Consider the following 21,074-nt stretch of genomic DNA (forward strand, 5'->3'; position numbering starts at 1 on the left):
AAACCTTGGCTTCAACTAAATTTTAAATTTTCAAAAATATTGCACATATATGGTGAGATTTTTCAAATCTCTTGTTCTTGAAATGTGGCTGCTTCCACGGACTGTGGGCACAAAACTTCTGGAATTATTTGAGTATGTTTGGATGGACAGTTGAGAGATACAGTGTGTATGTACTTCTGAGTTATACCGTATGATGGACGCATTGGTCAATCACGAAAGAAACGTCGGTTTGATATATTGGAGATCTACTCTGCGGAAGCCGCTCACAGATTAATCTTTCTGAACGCTATTTAGTCCTGCCTGATATATTTGTTGATCTAGGTTCTTTCTTTTGTATCGTTGAGTCTCGCTTCCTTATGAGACCATCCTATGCATCATATGATTGTTAGAATGAATCACAACCAAATAGCAGGTACTGCTACGAAATCATACGGTAAGAATCGTGGTCCCCTCATGTAAATGGTCCACTGGAGTCATTATGGTGTATCATTTTGCAGTACTCAGGGTGTGTTTCTTAGAAGTCTGAATACTATTTCAGTAATAAAGTTTGGATTGTTAGAGGTATGAATACTCTTCCATTGCTTTGCATTTGTATTCGAGCAACATATTGGCCTAGTTATGTGGGGCTACCGCAGACCGCATTATATGGAAGTCAAATATGTGACGGCATGAGACTCCAACTCTTGAAGCAGTTAGTATCGTCGACCTGGACAACCAGTGGTATTTTCACATCCAGTTCATGTGGTAAATAGTTTGACAGTATCTTAAGTGAAGATATTTGCAAGGTGAGAAGATCTCGTAAATAGGAGCTCAATATTTCACACACGACACAGAAGTCATTAAAAAATCCGCAAACATAACATAAAATATAGATGTTAAAGAGTTCCTTGGATATTTTCTCTTTTTGGGGAACTTCCTTTTGCAGTCTACCGAACTTTGATTTCCTATTCTTGAAAATTTGTCAATACTCTATTACTGTAAGGTAATGCAGCTTAATCTCAGTTTAAAAACAACAAGTTGTCTTTTATTTGCAAGCAGGTCAAGTTCGATGATGGCCTATATCGGTCCACAGTTTGGTATAGCCCCATAGTAGCCGTTCCCCGTTATTTTGAAGTTTTTAACTACACGTTCAGGCTGAATTAGCTATAATTTAGCATTGAGGTTACTATGGGTCAATAAACTAATTTTTAATAATTTGTTTATAGTTCCTTGGGATCACAGCACAAAAAATTGTGTACATAGGTCCACGTTTTAGAATAGCCCCCATTTAACGGTACGACACGATTTCAGTTATTTTGACGTTTCAGCTACATTTTCGGACCGAATTAGTTATGATTTGGCAATTAGGTTTCCTTGCGGGCAAGAAACTTATCTACCCCATTTAAGGCGTTTTGAAGTTTTTATTTACATATACAGACCGAGATAGCTGTAATTTGAAATGGGGTTCTTGGTGTTCTTACTGGCCAGAAAACTTCTCCACCAAAAATTGTGGGTAACGGTAGGTAATCCATTTATCCCATATTAGTTCAGAATATTTAATGGTGGAGGTTTACTTAATACTCATTTACATATTCGTAACTGATTTGCAATTCATTTGAAATAAAAACAATTAAAAAAGAGTCAGTCGGCTTTGCCGACAGATATATACCCTCAGACAATGTGAAGTGAAACTTTCATATACGGGCAGATCGAATGTATTTAAGGTCTCTTCAGAATTCTGTGGCCCTTTTTCGACATTTGAACTTGGCGACAAAAATGTGGATTAGTAAATAACTGCACTAAGACACAAATGTTGAACCTTTGTGAGGGAGGTTCCTTTAGGGAAGACCGATATGGGCCATTTTAGAAGTTAAACTAAATTTTGACAAAATATTAGGAGTTCCAAAGCTTGGACCAAATTGGTTGCCCCATTCAAGTGATATCGTCCTAGCATTTTAGTGACATTTTTTAAATATTGGTGAGAAGTACCGGAAGTTGTGGACCGGTTTTGCCCCATGAAACTAACCAAATCGGTTGAACAGTTCGAGAGTTATCGTGGTCTCCTAAAGTCACATATGGTGACATAGGGATTTTTTACACCTTTCGGGCTGTTTACCTAAGAAATATGGACTTGCCCCTGAAAAAACTTTTACCGTCGTAATGGAGGTAGCGAATGCAAATCGCTTCAACAAAAATCAAAGTGATTCGAGAGCAGGTCTTAAAGTGAACTTATCCGAAATTGTGTGTGAGAGGTACCAGAAGGAGTAGACAAATATAGTCCATATTCGAACCTGATCTATATCTGGTAGATATATTAAGATGTGCAAAGTATGGATTACATCGGTCACTCCCTTTAAGAGTTATCGTACGCACAATTTTTCCGAACATTTTTAAACTTACCTGAAGGAGTGAACCGATATAACCCATCTTCGAACTTAAACTAAGTTTGGACAAAATATTGCGAAAGCCAAATTTTGGACCGAATCGACAGATCCGTTCGAGAGTTATCTAGCGCTCCATCCACTACACACGGTGTTACCGGGGCTTTTTGCATCTTTCAGGCTATTTTCTCAGGAAGTATGGACTTGCCCCTGATGAAACTTGTACCGTCGTATGGGGGCAATGAATACAAGTTGTTGCAATAAAAATCAAAGCGATTCGAGAGCAGGTCCTAATCTGAACTTATCCGAAATTTTGTGTGGGAGGTACCTGAAGGAGTGGACCGATTGAGCCCATTTTGGTAAAGAACATTTTCGAAATTTTATTGGGGAGGTACCGGAAGGAGTGGTCCGATATAGCCCATCTTTGAACTTGAACTAAGTTTGGACAACTAAGTTTGATCCGTTCGAGAGTTATCGTGCGCTCCAGTCAGACAGACAGACGGACGAACATTGCTCAATCGATTCCAAATTGTCTGAAACACATTTCGTTCAAACATACTTGGGGTCTAAAACCATTATTTCGATGAGGCACATTTTGCCCGTATGAAAGTGTATATACCCTCGTTAGCATAAATGCTGAGGGTATAATGAAGAAGTCCTTATAATTATAGGAGAATTATAGTTCTTCCTGCAGTGTACAAATTGCCTAATTAAGTTCATATTCTTTACACGTTTTCCCTCTCTTTTTAACTGTCTCTGTTTAATGTTAATGCGTTGTAAACATCATTAAATTGCTATTGAGGCCATATCTAAAATTATGTAGATGTTGTTTGTAATGAAGTTTGTAGGTTGACAATTTTGATGTAGGTATTATTTGTGGCACAACAGCAGCAACATCAGCAACTATATGTGGACAAAATTTCACTGGGTTTCTGGGCCAATAAAAAATAAAAAAACAACAACCTGAAACAGGCACAACCAAAATACACTCGATCCAAAAATAAAAAAGAAAGAAAATGAAAATGTTGTTTTGGTCAAAAGATATGCCTTGCCATTCACTGGCTATGCTTCCTGTTGCAATGCTGCCTGCCTGCCACTTCCAAAACAATCACATCAACATGGATGGAGTTGAGCATGCGCAGATAAATGTCCGATGTTTTTCGCTATGGTGGACATCTGGAGCCGCTAACTTTCCTGTTGCTGTTGTTGTATGCTTTTTTGGCGGCCTTCGTTTATGTGGGAGTTATTTTTAGTTTCATCCAGACTAGTGGTGACCGACCGGTTCATGGTATCATTACTGCGTTGTGGTCGTTTGAACGTTTAGACGTCTGCCGTAAAGAAAAGTAACAAGTTGCAAAATGCCTTTCACTTGATAATTTATTAACGATTATTGTCTGTTGGCTAATTTGTTAAGTGAGTGTGTTTGTCTGTCTGTCTGTTTGAAATTGAAGCTGGAATAAGGCCACATCGACAGACAGAAAAGAAAATTTACGGGATACGTCCATAGCCATTTGGTGGCTGTTTACGTTACTTTTTTCTTCATCTTGTGGACTCATCTCATCTCGGCAGATGGAAAGAAAAGAGAATGCTTTTTTGTTTGTGATATTTAAAAGGTTTTATTCGTTTTCAATGGTATTTAATGACCATTTGCCAATGAAATATTTTCATATCAATTTTTATGCAAAGCATGGAGGAGCACTTCCACACAAAACGACTTCAACGACATAATCTAAAACATTTCTCTATGCAACGTCAATGTTAGTTGCACTAGCGAAGAGTTGTTTAACATTACATATCTTGTAAACATGCGAGGGAATGGTTGAGAAGTTTGCGCAAGATATTAGGAGATGAAAAATGTGACTTCATATCATTTAGCTTTTGGATACAATCATTGATATAAGAAGGGTTAGCTGAGCAGCTAAACAAATGTAGCGTGTCGTGTGCTTCCATATTTATGGGACCGACACGAATTGAGTCGGCTCTTAACTGGACGAAAACCACTCGTATTTGCCTTGGCAGCTGGCGTTCTTCTGCTACGATGGATGGTGGGTGTTCCACAAGTACGACATTCACACTGTATCTCTGAGCTGCCTGCGCCACTTCATCAGTCTGAATGCTATCAAGTCCTTATAGGCTCGTTGATCTGAGGGTTCTCGTTTATAACTTTGGACCTCTCTCCCTAGATCATGAAGACCTCTCCTAACAGGCCTGGGTGGGGGAAGCCTTTCCATTAAATCGTGGCAGGGATGCTCACTGCGATAACACCCAAGCAAGTACTGCATAGACAACATCTGGTTGTGTTAATGCACCGACAAAACCGTCGCCTCCTCATGAAGATGGATAGGTCAAGTGCCACCATGACTGTTCGGTCACACGTTCTGTTCGGGTTCAGTCCACTACTGACATGTGTGGATATGACGTGTAATGCTTTTGTAGTACAACGCATTTTCCGTAAGCGATGGTGATGTTGGCAACCTGGAAAATTGTTTCTTTGCTACTGGCGACAGAAAGGAAATCGTCCTGTACGATTCACCTCTGCTAGCATGCTTGTTGGGCTTCAGTAGCGGGACCACCATGCTAACTGGTATAATATGGGTTACTAACGAAAGGTTAAGGACACTTGTTAAATACTCATCTACGGGTTCATCCAGTTGCTTAAGCATTACCATTGATATTCCGTGTGGATGATTTCGCGTTTCGGATGGCGTCTGCAACATCGCCATCCTCTTCGCCTTTTTACTCTCGGGGTGTTCTATAAACGGCTGGCTAAAATAACACGCGCACGTCTTTGGGTCAGTTACTGTGACGCCGTTGAAAGTAACAGCTGTTCTATCATTCTTCTTTCCCGTATTCGATGTTGCATTGTTTCAGGTGGTATAGCCACTTTTTCCGCTTATGTTCGCTTACTAGCCTGTTGACATCAACTCTTGTGTATTCAGAGTTCGTACGACGAAGCTCATCACGCTCATTTGCTAGTCTCGTGATGATGTCCCGGAAAGTTGTCTCAGCTACCCGATGATTTGAGGGAGTGTGCAGAGCTCTCCAATTGGTAAATTCTCTTAACCCTTGCCAATCAGCTTTCCAAAAAGTATGGCGTTCAGAGGTTATGAAGTCAGGTGGAATAATTATTTTTGTGTTTTCTTCGACCTTTTTATTTGTTGATAAATAAAGTTTACTCGAGCTTGAGGTCTATAAATTTGGCTTATTTATTTATTATCTCCAATATTTCGAAATTCTATGAAATTTGGTTTATTTATTTATTGTCTCCAATATTTCGAAATTCATAGAATAATAAATCAAATTTATAGACCTCAAGCTCGAGTAAACTTTATTTGTCAGGTGTAATATTTACGGAGATGATGATAGGAAGGTGACCTGGGCAAAGGGAAATGATGACATGCCAGGATACGTCATTTATAAAACTTGATGCCACAATGGTGATATCTGACGAGCTGTGGCAATTTTCTCTTATCCTCGTCTTCATTCACCGTGCAAAACGTGGAGCTATCAATTTGCTCGGTAAGCGCAGTACCCCTCTGGCCATTACCTAGGTGGGATAGCCAAAGCTCATGTTGGGCATTAAAGTCCCCTAGCACCTGACGGTTACTGTCCTCTAAAAGCCAACTAATATCGGGCATATAATACCAGGCACACCTATTCATCGGCGGTATGTACACATTAAACAGCTCTACTTCGGCTGTACCACACTTTACTGCTATCCCCATACATTCCATATATGGGTCATAAGAGTCAAGTTTATGTCAAAATTAGTTTGCTGAGGTTGGTGGTCGGCGACTGGCAACACAAACTATAACTGCTTATCTGTACCCATGCCCCATCTGAAGACAAGAGTGAGCAGACCAGAGATATATTTCGAGTGCTCTAAAGGTACATATGACCCATGTCCTGACCATGACATTATAAGTATTCAATGCCAAATTTGGAGAGCAAGGTATCTTTGACCAAACTCTAGTGAAACATTCGACAACGATCTGAGGCTGATACACCTCGTAACTGCAAAAAAATAGTAGTGAGTACCTCCGACGTAGGCAGAAATACATCACAAAGTCATTTCGGTGAACCCAATGAAACACATTTGAACTTTTGCGAATAAAACATACAAAATATGTCCAAAAACTGACCATTTCTGGTGACCTGTCCCCCCTGACCTCTCTCTTTTTTACTAAGTCATTGTTGGCCAGTGACTATTCTGAAACTCCCCAGTTGACCTCGTAAACATGCGCCTCCTTCTACCCAATGCATAGTGGTACTCACACTCATTTGGTCACTTTGTATGCACATAATATTGTTTAATTTGCATTTAAGCTGTGATTCGCTTTTGTTGTTATTGTCGGATCTTCTTTTTTCTACAGCTGTCAGTTATTTTTTTCTTTTCATTGTGACCATCTGCAAATTATTTATAAAAAACTCTAAAGAAAGAAAAATATAATGAAAAAGGTAAACCATACCGGCATCTGCTTAAAGTTATCTCAGCAGAAGTTGAAGTAGAATCTACAGACATCCCTAAACCATTTATTGGATGTAAATCTCATTCTCTTTTAATGCATACGAGACTTTATTTTTTTCTTTGTATCTTCACAAAAGACAAATCTAAATTAAAGTTATACTTTGTTGCAACACTTACAACAGACAGACAAAAAAACAGAAAAAAATATATATAAGACAATGTAAACTGAAACGTGATGTCATGAAATATGCAATAACTATGGGGGGAAGGTTATCACAGAAACCCCTTCCAAAACGGAAAACAAATATTAAAATATTTTATTCGCTTTTATTACACACGCACACATGGACACGTACTTTAAGGATTTGCATTTTTCTGTCTACAATTCATTTTTATTTTGTTTTATTTGGAATGCATGTCCACGCATTGCTCTAAACAGCCTTTAAATCGAAATATGTTGCAGTTGTGCTTCATAATCCCATTACATGCATTTCCATAATTCTTGACCAATGTAATTTATTTTACATTTTCTTTACATGAAATTAATGGTTTATTTTAAATCTCATTTACAAGAGCGTTTAAAGCGATGGTTTTGTTTAAGGCGGCATGCTAAGCCTAAATCGGTTGGCACCTTTATATGGGGGCTATACAAAATCGTGGATCTATACTGTCTGATGTTTTGCAATGAATGTTTTGTACCTGTTATAATGTTTTGTACCCCTAACGAAGACTAAGGGCCTGTTTATGTATGTCGATAATAAAATGAATGCGTAAGAAAAACTAACAAAGCAAAGGAAATAATATTTCCAAAACTAAAGTTTGGGTGAGTTTCATGCGCACACATTTTCGTTTCGAAATACATAAACAGGGGGTAAATGCCAAATTTCAGTCATTTTGGCACAACCTTAAAAATACCGAAAATCGGTAGGTATCGTTCTATGGAGGCTATATGAAAACACGAACCTATATCAAAAATTATATTCTTTAATGGTTGATACCCCCACCGACAACTTAATACAAAATTACAGCCTTTTCGGTTTGATAATGGCGATAAAATCTTCAAAATACCGAAAATCGGGAGGCACCCTTCTGTGAGGTCTTTATCAAAACGTGGACTGATATAGTAATTTTCAATACCAGTGGTGTAAATAGAATCGGTGGTGTAAATAGAAATAACTCAATTCAGTTTGGGGTAACCTCAAATCGATAGGAGTTAGATTCGAGAGTGCGGACGGGTGGTTGAATAAATGAATAGTGGGGCAATTAAGAATTATACTGTAAGCGGACCTTAGTTGCGGCAGTATACAAAGAATTTCCCGTGGATGAAGCTGCAGTCGTTGTATCTCGACACGTTTAACTACACAGGTGGCGTTGTATAGCCGATACATCTCGTAATTCATAAGACATCGATATTCACCGTAAACATTGGCCCGTAGATCTTTCGAAGAATTTTTCTCTCAGACACAAAAAGCACTGCCTTATCTACTTGTGCAAGTAGCTAGGCGTCGGAACTATACGTTAGCAAGGATAGAATCAGTGTTTTGTAAAGTATTGTAAAGTGTAAGCTGCTTATTTGAGCCAAAGTAGCATCTGTTGGATAACGTTTGCATCTAGCACAACCTTGAAGAAGTCACATGAAATGCTGCCTCTATGCCTGAAACCTCTTGGTACTGAACTGTTCGGAGAGGTCCTTTCCCATTTTAACTGAGGACAGGGTATCAGTTAAAGTCATCTTACAAAGCTGAATTAGCTTTGCGGGAATACGAAATTCTGACATTGAATACCTTTTTACACATAGGGATGTCGTAGGCTGATTTATATAAAAAGATCGTAGGTGGCGATCTGCATCTCTTGGTTCTTCTAAAGCATTTGAAGCGAGGATAATATCTTGTTAATGTTGAAATATCCAGGTCTAAGGCCACATTGGTATTGCCCAATTATTTCATTGACCGTATGCTTTAGTCGTCCCCATTATATCCCAGATACTAACTTATATGCCATAGGGAGCAGACTTATGCCTCTATAGTTTGAGCACAGAGCCTTATCTCCTTTTTGTGTGGACAGGACATAGGATGCTCACGTTCAATTCATCAGGTATGCGTTCTTCCTGCCAGATTCCAGTTTGTGCTAACTAGCTGATACATATAACCTATCGGCTGGTAAGCCATCGTCTCCTGCGGCCTTATTATTCTTCAGCCGGTTTATTGCTGTCTTTACCTCAGCCTTGCCGAGTGGTATACACTCAATACCATCTACTGGAATTGGATCTGGGGATACCAACCGTTTAGAATTGTTATATTTCCATATCCTGAAATTAATATGACCATATTAATTTGCTCATCTCTACAGGAGGATGTCTGTTTCAAAGCCATCCACTTTATGTTTCACTCTTCGATAGAAATTTCGGACTTCTTTGTGGCTCCTGTACATCTCGTGGGCCACACTTCGCAACCTATTTTAGAGTAGCCCTATGTGCCCCATTCTTTCCAGTACGACACTCTTAGTGAAACCATGGGTTCCCTGGTGAAGGTCTCTGGTATCCAATATGGATTTTACGGAAGAAGCCGCTCATTATCCCAAACCTCTGGAGGTTTAGGACTTTATTCCTGCGGAGTCCGCCATGGTGATACACGGTGTGCATGAAGTTCGCTATCGAAAGTCGGTTGACGTGTGATGGAATAACGAAAGCACCCGAAGTCCTTACATATGTATGTGTCTAGGAGGTGGATCTTCCACCACAAGGCGATGGTTAGAGTAACACGCCAAAAAGAACCGTCTATTCAGCAATATATTATGTTGCATTCTGGCCTAGGGATAGGTAATGGAAAGCAATAATCGAATTTGCGACTTTTCGATTTTGGTATAAAACTAAAAATGCGATTTTTTGGTCTGGCGATTATTTTAGTTATCCTAAAACTCGACTTTCGACTTCTTCATAACCGCAGAAAATCGATTATTCGTCGATTTTCGAGTTTTCTTTTGAAACTGTAAATCGGTTGCATCAGGCAACCACAAAATGTTATGTGATTGCTGGACAGTTTGAAATTTATCGATATTTCCGAAAAATCTACAGTCAAAACTGATCGTGTATATCCCGCTTAAAACCGCCAAAACTGTGAAACCGCCAAGTCAACAATCTATGGGCAAACTCGAAAATCGATCACAAGATAATCGATTATGCGATTTTCCCTCCAGACAAAAGTCGTCTACGATTTTTAGACTTTTGACTTCAAAAGCTCGATTAATCGAAAGTCGACTTACCTATCCCTATTCTGGCCTCATAGTGGAGATGATCCACATTTTTCATCTGGATGCAGCCCGTAGCAATTCGGAGAGCATTATTTTTGCGCTTTTGTAGGATTCTCAATTGTGTGTCGCTCCGAAATGAAGTTCATAGAGCGGCGGCATAATTGAAGACAGATTCTCATGATTTCAGACAGATTCTCATGATTTAAGAAAATATCAATGTAACCTCTAGGTTCCCTTTCCCTATCTCTCCTAAGGATGTAATAATTCTCTGACGACGGGAGGAAATTTAAATGGATTGCTGCTGCAGGGGTCTTTGTTGGGACTAATTGATGAAATTATCGCTGTTAGCACGGACATTTGTAGAGGTGCCACTGGAGATCGAACTACACGGAATGCCAGCCGTAGTATTTATTTTTAAGATATATTTTTATAATTTGTTACAGAAGTTTCTATTACCCCTAGGATGTTTGGTATTGCAAATGGGCTCTATAGATCCACGTTTTTCGGAATTTTCTAGGTTTTAGCCAAAACTTTCCTACAGAAATTTGTCAGCATAGGTCTTCGTTTTGATATATATTCTTAATATAGCCCCCATAGAAAACGTATTGCGGCTACTCAAATTGGAAGGTACTACGATACTGCTCGATATCAAAAATTAATGGGATTAGTTTACTGTGGTGACTGTAACTTGGCATTTTGGATTTCCAATGGGTACAACTGGGCCAAGCCGTGTTTACTTGTTTCAATTTCAAATGGAATATTTCAAATTCAAACTGAAATTATTTCAATAACATATTTAAATGATGGAATTGAGACACTGGAGGAGTGACTAGTAGAATAACAGACTGCACTTTTAGTTTGGAAACTAGTTAAAGTACTACTGGATGGATTGCTAGCGAAAATGTTAGTCCTTGCTGCACAAGTGTAGGGGGCAGCCTGCGGCTAGGAATCTGGGACTCCAGTCCCTATGGCAATCCAAACTACTGGTCATTGGCTGATTTGCCAGCATTGACATTGTCTAATTGCTTCAGTGACTACAGGATTTAGTCGCAGACACAGTGCCCATGGCTTATTCTGTAACTTATTTTCTTATGTTAGGTCGGGACTTTTTATACCCTCCACCATAGTATAGAGGGTATATTAAGTTTGTTTTTTTCCGTTTGTAACGCATTGAAATAATCATTTGCGACCCTATAAAGTATATATATTCTTGATCGGCGTAAATCGATCTATGCATGTCCGTCCGTCCGTCCATCCGTTTGTGGTAATCACTCTAGCATCCACAAAATTGAAGATACGACTCTGAAATTTTGGGAAGATGCGTCTATTGTTTGCAGGCAGGTCAAGTTCGATGATGGGCTATATCGGTCCACGTTTACGTATAGCCTCTATATAAAGGTACCGCCCGATTTCAGGTATTTTGACGTTTTTAGCCACATTTTCAAACCGAATTAGCTATAATTTGACATGTAGGGTTCCTAGTAATCAACAAACTTATATTCCAAAAATTATGGGCATAGGTCCATGTGTTGATAGCCCCCATATAACGGTACCTACCGATTTTCGGTGTTTTGAGAATTTTAGCAACAATTTTTAGAAGAACTAGCTGTAATATGATATATAAGGTTCTTTGTGGCCACGAAACTTCTCCACCAAAAAACGTCTATATAGGTCCAGGTTTTTGTATAGCCCCCATATCACGGTACCTCCCGATATTCGGTATTTTGAGGATTTTAGCTAAAATTTTTAACCGAAATAGCTGCAATTTGACATTTGCGGTTCTCAGTGACCTCGAAACTTCCCCATCAAAAATCGTCTATATATGTCCAGGTTTTGGTATAGCCCCCATATAACGGTACCTTCCGATTTTCGGTATTTTAAGGATTTTAGCTACAATTTTTAAACGAACTAGCTATAATTTTGACATTTGAGGTTCTCAGTGACCACAAAACTTCTCCATCAAAAATCGTCTATATATGTCCAGGTTTTGGTATAGCCCCCATATAACGGTACCTCCCGATTTTCGGTATTTTAAGGATTTTAAATAAAATTTTTAAACGAACTAGCTGTAATTTGATATTTAAGGTTATCATTGGTCACGAAACTTCTCCACCAACATAGGCCAACATAGGTCCATGTTTTGGTATTGCCCCCATATAACGGTACCTCCCGATTTTCGGTATTTTAAGGATTTTAGCTACAATTTTTCACTGAACTATCTGTAACTTAACATTTGACAAAAATCGTCAATATATGTCTATGTTTTGGTACAAACTAGCTGTAATTTGACATTTGAGGTTCTCAGTGGTCACGAAACTTCTTTACTAAGAATCGTCAACATAGGTCCATATTTTGGTATGGGTCCCATATAACGATTCCTCCCGATTTTCATCATTTTGAGGGTTTTAGCTACAATTTTTAACCGAGGTACCTGTAAGTTGACATTTGATGTTTTCAGTGGTCACAAAACTTCTTCACTAAAAATCGTCAACATAGGTTCTTGTTTTGGTATAGCTCTAATATAACAGTACCTCCCGACTTTCGGTAGTTTGAGGGTCTTAGATACATTATTTGACGGAACTACCCGTAATTTGACTTGTGAGATTCCCTGCAGTTTTTTAACCTTGAATTATGAAAGGAATCTAATTATTCCATTTGAATTAAGAGTTTATGGTGGAGTGTATAAAAAGTTCGGCCTGGCCGAACTTAACGACTTTTTACTTGTTTCACACTACGGTAATTTTTCTAAGTGGAGATTACAAGTCGACGTGTTGCATTTATGAAATCAGCCAAAATGTTACCGTAATGATAGACCAGTTTACAATAGAAGTAATCAAAACATCAAAGGAAACATAAATTTTTCATTCTGTTGACCAGTGATGTTTGAGGAATATTTTACATTGAATTTCCTTTAATTAAAAATTGATAATTCAAAGATTTGGTAATAACCTACTCTAGCAAAACAGTTGCTATAATAAAATTTATATTTAGTGCTAATTTTGTCACAAATTTCAAATTCAGAACCTAATTAGATTCAGTTACTTTATTCATTCCCTAATTAACCTGATCTATATTAGTAATGGCAATATAATTTTGTGGCTTTTTGAAAATAAAACAAAACACAAAACTGTAGTTCAAATTAAAACATTTAAGCTTCTTATTGTTCAACACGATTAATGGTTGGTTACGTTTAATCATGACTTGATGGTGCTGTGCTGGCAGGCGGCGGTATGCCTCACATTATGAAATGGCAAATCTACGATTCGTTCTTAAATGGTCATTGAACTCAAACAGCAAACAAAAATAATACTGCGGCACGCTATAAAATGAACTTTTCACAGGCAAACAAAAACAAATATAGAAATTAAATCAAAACTCAAATTCAATAGAATAATAAGAAGAATAAACAATAATGACTGTTTTATAGCATCGCCGCCGCAAGTCCCTTCCTTCAAACATTCCATTCCATCCATTCATTTTAGATTCATTCAAACCTATCGTGTTTTATTGAACTCGGCATTTATTTAGTTACATTTTAAAATCTTTAACATTGAAAATTGTTTTCGTTTTATTGTGTGTTATTTTTCTTTTATTTTCTATTTTTAATGCGAATTTATTGTTGTCTACTGCTATTCTTTGTTTGTAATTTCAATCTTTTTTTCTTTTTCTTTCTTTTGTTCTCTTTTTAGTCGCAAAAATTCATTGGTTGTACGCACCCAGTTGAGTGTTAGAGTACATGCGATTATTGGTAAGTAATTACGATGAACAACAAAAACAACAGCTGTAAAAGCAACAACAATAATAATATTAAATCCAATTAGATTGTTACCATTTTTTCGTTTTACTGTTATGTAGTTGAATCGACGAAAAAATGTAGCAGAGGTCGAAGTCAAACGTGATTTCACCTTCGACGTTATGTTTTAGAATATCTTCTGATCTTATGTAGTTTTTCATATACATAGTTTCCGAAATATAATTAATCGAAGTCCTTCCAAATTAGCATCAAAAAGTAATGATAATGAGTAGACATCGGAATACTACTCAAAAAATACTAGGTTTTATCTCTTTGAATTTTTGAAAAATATGCAAAATCCGATGTCTCCTGTCTAATTAGGCTTTTTTGCCTAGTATGCTATGCATTCCAGAAATATTTTTTATATTTTTTTTTTGCCACTAAAATAAGTAGTATTTGTAATGGCAAAAATTAAAACTATCTTCACACGACATGCCTTTTTTAAAACAAAGGGGTTAGTTAGGGGTTTTGTAATGAGTATTTTTGCTAGGCTAGATATTTAAAAATACATTAAACGGAACTTCATTTCTATTTAAAAAGAGTTTCAATGAGTTTCATTCACACATTCACCTTGTAAATTCATATTTTTGCCTGTGCTAATGCATAGCAGAAGAATCAAAAATGCATATACATTGGTCCATCTTGGAACTTCACTGATATATAACCCTTATAACGAGTTACGTCGGGGGATGAAAGATTTCCAGCAATGGCCCTGACCGGCTTTAATTAACTTTGGAAAGCTCAGGACTTACATGTATTAGTCGTGATGACACCTGTGAAGATGCCTTTAACACTCGTTAAAGGAAGTAGGTGAGGACAATAAAAACTTGGGTTGAGCGTTGGGCTTGTAACCCACCCCTACAAAAAAGAAAAAAACATGGCCAATCTTACGGCGGCGGGATCTTTTGTACCGGATTGACCCGAAACCAAAAGTACTTCGGCCAGCAGCTGCCAACCCAGCATCATATGCTGCTACAACAACAAAAATATATAAAAAAGAAAAAACAACCCCTCTAAAATTAGCGACCCCCCTAAACGTTTAAAGCATCCTAATCTGCACCTGGAAAAATTGGAACCTTATACAGAGAAGGAGCAGTTTACGCACTGGCACACGTAATTGCATGTACTAGGCCGATATTACAGCCATACAGGCAATACAATACGATGGATTGGGAAAGGCTTTACAACAACACTCAAAGGTGAGGCACTGCATTATAGCTGCCATGGCACAAAGCATGAATTTGGATGCGGATTTGTGATTAGACGGGGTTTAAAAGTTTTAACTTAAAACAGCTGGTCTTCAGGTGAATGAAAAACTTGCTACAATTCGGATAAAAGTTAAAATGTTCAACATCAGTTTAATATACGCTCATGATCCCACTGAAAACAAGGACAAACCGACTAAAAATATATCTTACCAACGCTTAGAAGTAATATATTGCCGTTCCCCTGCCCATGACACTAAAATTCTGAAAATTCTAGGCAATTTGTATGCCAAAATTGGAAAGGAAAATAACTTTGGCCCTATTTTGTCTCTACAGTAAAAATGTCTGACAATGGGTGGGGAACATGGGTTGCGCCAGATGAAAAAGCAAGAAATCAAATGGATCACGTTGTGATAAATGGAAAACATTCATCGAGCATGTTGGATGTAAGACTCGAAACATCGACTCGGAGCATGTTGTTGTTGTTGTAACAGTGTTTATTATTATGTCTGTATGTTCGTTCTTCTGTTCAATCTGGCTCTGGGTGTATCTCCAGTTCCAGGAAAGTGGCTGCTTCGATGGGATATAAGCGCAGATCCACTGGAGTTAGATGAGTTGGTTTGGCGGGGCATTTGAAAATGTGTTTTGTGTCGTGCGGGCCCATGCCGCATACTGGGCAGATGTCTTGCACGGCGCGGTCGATTTCCGCCCAATAAGAATTTAGGCGACAGCAATATTCCGAGCGTAGTTGGCCCAAAACTACTATGGTTTGTTGTGGCAGCTGACGTTCCTCAGCTGCGATAGATGGGGGATGTACTCCGAGGACTTTATTCACACTATATTTGCTTATGGCGTTAGCAACTGCATCCGTGTGAATACTATTTAAATTTTCTTGATATGCCTGTTGATCTAGGGGTTCTCTCCTATATTGTCGGACATTCCTCTCTAGAGCATGAATATCCTTCCTGATATGCCTAAATGTGTAGGGCCTAGCCAGCAGATGGTGATTGGGATGGCTCTCACGGTAACACCCAAACAAGTACTGCAACGAAAGTATCTCATTGTGTTGCTTTACTAGAAGATTATTTGCCTCCTCATGTAGATGGTCCACTGAAGACTTGAGGAGGCACTCTGTTGCTGTTCTCAGGGCGGCATTCTGACAGGTTTGAATCTTTTTCCAATTCGTATCACATAATCCAGGGGACCAAACTGGCGCCGCATAGCTTACCATAGACCGACCTATCGCGTTGTAAGTGGTCAACAAGGTTTCTTTATCTGCACCCAAAGTGCTGCCGGCTAGGGACTTGAGGACCTTGTTCCTACTTTTCAGTTTGTCGCAGATAAAAGTGCCGGGCGCGCACGGCTTGAAAATAGTGTCGAAAGTGACCCCTAAAATTTTGGGGCAGTTTGTGGTCGGAATTCTGCTACCGTCGACCACGACATTCAATTCTCTTTCAAACTGCGCTGTCCATGTAGTGAACCGAGTGGCTGTAGATTTTGTGGCGGAAATCTGCATATTCCTCGCGAGGAAAAAGGTGGTAAGATCGGTTAAATAGGAGTTCAGTCTCTCACAGATGTCATCCGGGAAGGTACCTGACGCCAGGATCGAGCAATCATCCGCATACGTTACGATCTCGATGCCGTCTGGAGGGGGCGGAATACAGGAGAGGTAGAGGTTAAACAGTTCCGCAGATATCACCTCACCTTGGGGAACTCCCTGTTTCGCTCTACGGAGTTTGGACTTCTTGTTCCTGAATTTCACGTACCACCGGCGTCCACACATATAGTTGACTATCCAACGTTTCAAGGGTTGTCTGCTCAATGTCCTCAAACAGCGTGGAGAGCCTGACTGTATCAAAAGCTTTTGATAAGTCAAGCGCAACCATCACTGTTCTATCACACGGCCGATCCTGGTTCAGTCCTCGACAAATATGTGTGAAGATGGCGTGCAGCGCTATTGTCGTGCTGTGCTGCTTACGGATCAGTCAACGTAACGTCTCCAAACGTTCCAGGATTCGAGAGTTACTTAACCGGTGCCCACAATTCACTTATACTGGCTCTAATGTTTCAACTCTTCAGATGATTTAATTACTTGTTCCGCTTATGTTCGCCGACCAGCCTGTTAACTTCCAGTGTCAGCTCCCTGACTCTGGGGTCATTGGGGTGGTTCGACGAAGCTCATCACGCTCATTTGCTAATCCCGTCGCCTCTGTTGGGAAGTTTGGTCTTACTTCGGGTATTCGAGCAGCAGGGATATGGCGAGCGGCTGCAGCAGTGACGATGTCTCGGAACGTCCTTTCCGCTACCCGAACATCAGAAGGATTGGACAGTTCTCTGAAGCGATGATTGGTGAACTCTCTCAAACTCGGCCAATCAGCTTTCCTATGATTGAGGAACGTGCGGCGTTCAGAGATGATGAAATCAGGTGGTCTGCTAATGGAGACAATTATGGGGAGACGGGCTGATCTAAGGGAAATGACGGATTGCCAGGTAACGTCATTTGTCATACCAGGTGACACGATGGTTATGTCTGCGAACTTGACACTCTCCTCTAATTCTGGTAGGGGCGTCCTCATTGACCTTGCAAAACGTAGAGCTATCAATCTGCTCAGCCAGCGCTGTACCCCTCTGGTCGTTTCCGAGGGCCGAATGCCACATCTCATGATGCGCATTAAAGTCCCCCAGGACCTGACGATTATGACCTTCCAAAAGCGGGCTAATGCCAGACTTATAATCTGAGATGCAGCTATTTCTCGGCGGGATGTACACGTTCAGCAACTCTATCTCGGCAGTAACACACCTAACTGCTACCCCCCATACATTCCAAGTACGGGACATTAGAGACAGGCTCAAGCGAGATATTCGACAGACTGGAGTGTCGTGCGGCTACCGTAGAGAAGAATGCCTCATATTCGGCTACTCTACAATTAGTAGCAACGCATAACTCACGAGAAAGGTATCGGGAAAAAAGTAGAGAGGAGAAACGTCTTTTTTACGCAGAAAAAAGAAAGAAATGGAATAGAAAAGAAAGAAATCGAGATGTACGGTAGCCAGAATGAATTCTGAAAATTCCATCAAAGATTGTAGAGACTAGATAATCTGGTAACAGTTACAGATAGTATGCGCAAGATGTAGAAAGAACATTTTTTTCCAAACTGTTGGCATCCAATACTAGCGAAGACGACGAAGAAACCACAGATCCGATCCCAAAAGATGGTATTGATTGTATAACGCCCGGTCAAGATGAGGTGAAGACAGCAATAAACCAGCTGAAGAGTAATAAGACAGCAGGAGTCGATGACTTACCAGCAGAGCTGTTCAAAACCGGAGGCGACCTTTAGCATCCCCTTCGCTCCAAGGTATTCCGGGTCATGTCTGAATTTGTTGTTCCCGCAAAGCTCATTTGGCTTTGTAGACGACATTAACTGATAACGGGTCCTCAGTTAAAATAGGAAAGAATATCTCCAAACAGATTAGTACCAAAATAGGTTTCTGACAAGGAGTCGGCCTTTCGTGTGACCGAGTCAACATCCTGTGCTCCGTTAACAAAAAAGGAGTAAAGACTTTGTGCTCTAATTGCAGGGGCATACGTCAAGGAGCAGATATTGTGTGAGCGAATAAAGCTTATGATCAACGAAGTAATTGGGCTATGCCACTGTGGTTTTAGACCTGTCAAATCCACCATTGAGCAGATATTTACCCTGCGGAAAATTTTGGGAAAGACCCAAAAGATGCAGATCCACACTTACCATATTTTGCCGATTATCAAGCAGCCTCAACAGTCCCATACGTTGAAAGGTATTCCAAGCCATGTCTGAATTTAGTATTCCCGCAAAGTTCATTCGCCTTTGTTATATGACATTAACTGTTACTCGGTCATCAGTTAAAATAACAAAGAACCTTCCCGAACAGTTTAGTACCAAGAGAGGTTTAGACAAGGGACAGCCTTTCGTGTGCTCTATTCAACGTGCTGCTGGAAAAGGTTATACGAGATGCAAACGATAAAAGAAATGACACAATATACACAAATAGCCACATGTTACTCGCTTATGCCGACGACATTTACATAATGGTAACTGATACCTTTAATAACGTCGAAAGAGAATCTGCTAAAGTACCTATGGCTGTAACCGCCTACATGGCCGAGTTGATGGTATGGATGCGCAATGCGTCCACAGATCTCGGACCGACTGTGGAAGGTGGTTCCTAAAATTTTGAGGTATTAAAGACTTCGTCTACCTCGGCAGCGTCATAAACACCACAAACAACATCAGTTCTGAAATAAGAATAATAATAGTATTTGCCAACAAAACGTAACAAAATACTGATACTCCCATATTAATGTATGGTTCTGAAGCCTGGATACTTGCGCAAGGAGGTAAGGCAGTGCTTGGTGTATTTGAGAGAAAAATTCTTCGAAAGATCAGGTCATATGAAATTCATATTATGAATGTGTGATCATGAACTCGCAAAAAAAATCGTATAAATACGGACAGTATGCCGGTGCACACAGAACTGGAAAGCCAAGGCTTCGATGGAGTAAGCAGACGAGATCAAAAAACATGATATTCCAAATTGGAAAAGTAAAACAACAAACAGGGAGGAAAGGCAAAATATTTTTCAGTTCGGCTTATAGGGCAAATGTTCTATAAACGGCCAACTAAATAATTAAGTAATGTTATGATGTACTTCCTACTTGCATCACTACTTAAATATATATTGCATCACTACTTAAATATATATTTGATCCATAATTTGTATATGATTTTATTTTGTGTAGGGTGTCGAGAAATCAACAACCCAAAAACACTATTTAATTCAAATCTATTTAATGACTAATTGCTTGGCTTTGAATGCATTCAGTGACCGTTACAAATGAAATCATTTTTAGTTACGCGTTCGGCAAAGATATCTATCTGATTTGCTGTGTTCGCCTTCTACAAAAAAATGAAAATTATTAATCACTAACAAAATTAATGAATATTTTTGTTTATTGAAATAACATCGAAAAGGCATTTGCAACGGTGATATCATAAAAGTGAGAAAAAATTTACAACAGCAATGAAAACAACAACAGTAAAATATCTAACAAAAATCTAAGCAAATGAATTCATTTGACTTGCATTAAATCGGATGGTTGGTGTTCGCCAAAAAAAGTGTTTTCATCAATGGTTTGTTGTACACCTTTTATGCTAACGACAACGAACGAATGATGCTGATGATGATAATTAAAACGATTTTGTTGTTGTTGTTTTAAGGAGGAGAGTCTTTGAATTGTTTTACTGCCATATTTTAATATGAACTGAAAACATGCATTCAAAATCGAATCAAGGTTGATGTTTGTTTATAGCAACTATATTAGGAAATGTTTGATGTCAATATCATTGGTTCATAGACATATTTAAAGAAGGTCGCAATTAAAACCTATGCTGAACTAAAAAAATCGACATAAAATTAATGGTCTTATTCCGTACCCATTATTTAAAGATGGGTATGTCCCACGAAATAAATAGCTATTAAAAGGCTACAATAATTTGAAAAATATATTGGAAAAAAACTTTGTTCTACCCGGAAAAAAATTGGAAGCCACATGAACCAAAACCCCATTACAAAGTTATGTAAACAAGCAACTTTCTGCATTACAAGCTACATTTCTGCTAAAAAAACTACTTACTTTACTCATTACTAAGTAATGAGTACGTTGGCACAGATCGTGTGTGTACGACTGCAAATCCAAGGATTGTGGGTTTAACGCTTACCGTCGGCAAACAATTTTTTGTAAGCAAAATTGCGAAGAATTGGTGGTACAACCCCAGCAAACATACTAATTACAAAATCCCTTATTAGCCCATTATTTCAACAAGGGAACGAAACAAGTGATTTTTTTTGCCAAGTCGTAACCACTAATTTAGCTACTTATAGTTGTGACCAAAAATAACCACTTATTTCACGCCCTTCTTAAAATAATGGGTTAGTAATGAATATTGTATTGAGTATTT

The 21,074-nt window shown here is 38.9% G+C and overlaps 1 protein-coding gene across 31 annotated transcripts in view; it reads left to right on the forward strand.

The window, feature by feature from the left end:
- Positions 1-21,074, forward strand: part of Fhos (Formin homology 2 domain containing) — a 319,001-nt gene that overhangs the window by 242,040 nt on the left and 55,887 nt on the right. For all 31 annotated transcript variants that reach the window (XR_012412379.1, XR_012412381.1, XR_012412383.1 and 28 more), the window contains one exon: positions 13,767-13,825. Coding sequence is in view for 24 of the 31 variants with exons in the window: in XM_073981760.1 (XP_073837861.1) it covers positions 13,767-13,825 (59 nt within the window). In the remaining 7 variants the exon portion in view is untranslated. The remainder of the gene's footprint in view (positions 1-13,766; positions 13,826-21,074) is intronic.

The sequence above is a fragment of the Musca autumnalis genome, unplaced genomic scaffold (assembly GCF_047663935.1).
Source record: "Musca autumnalis isolate F117 unplaced genomic scaffold, ASM4766393v1 scaffold_4, whole genome shotgun sequence".
Classification (NCBI taxonomy): Eukaryota; Metazoa; Arthropoda; class Insecta; order Diptera; family Muscidae; genus Musca; species Musca autumnalis.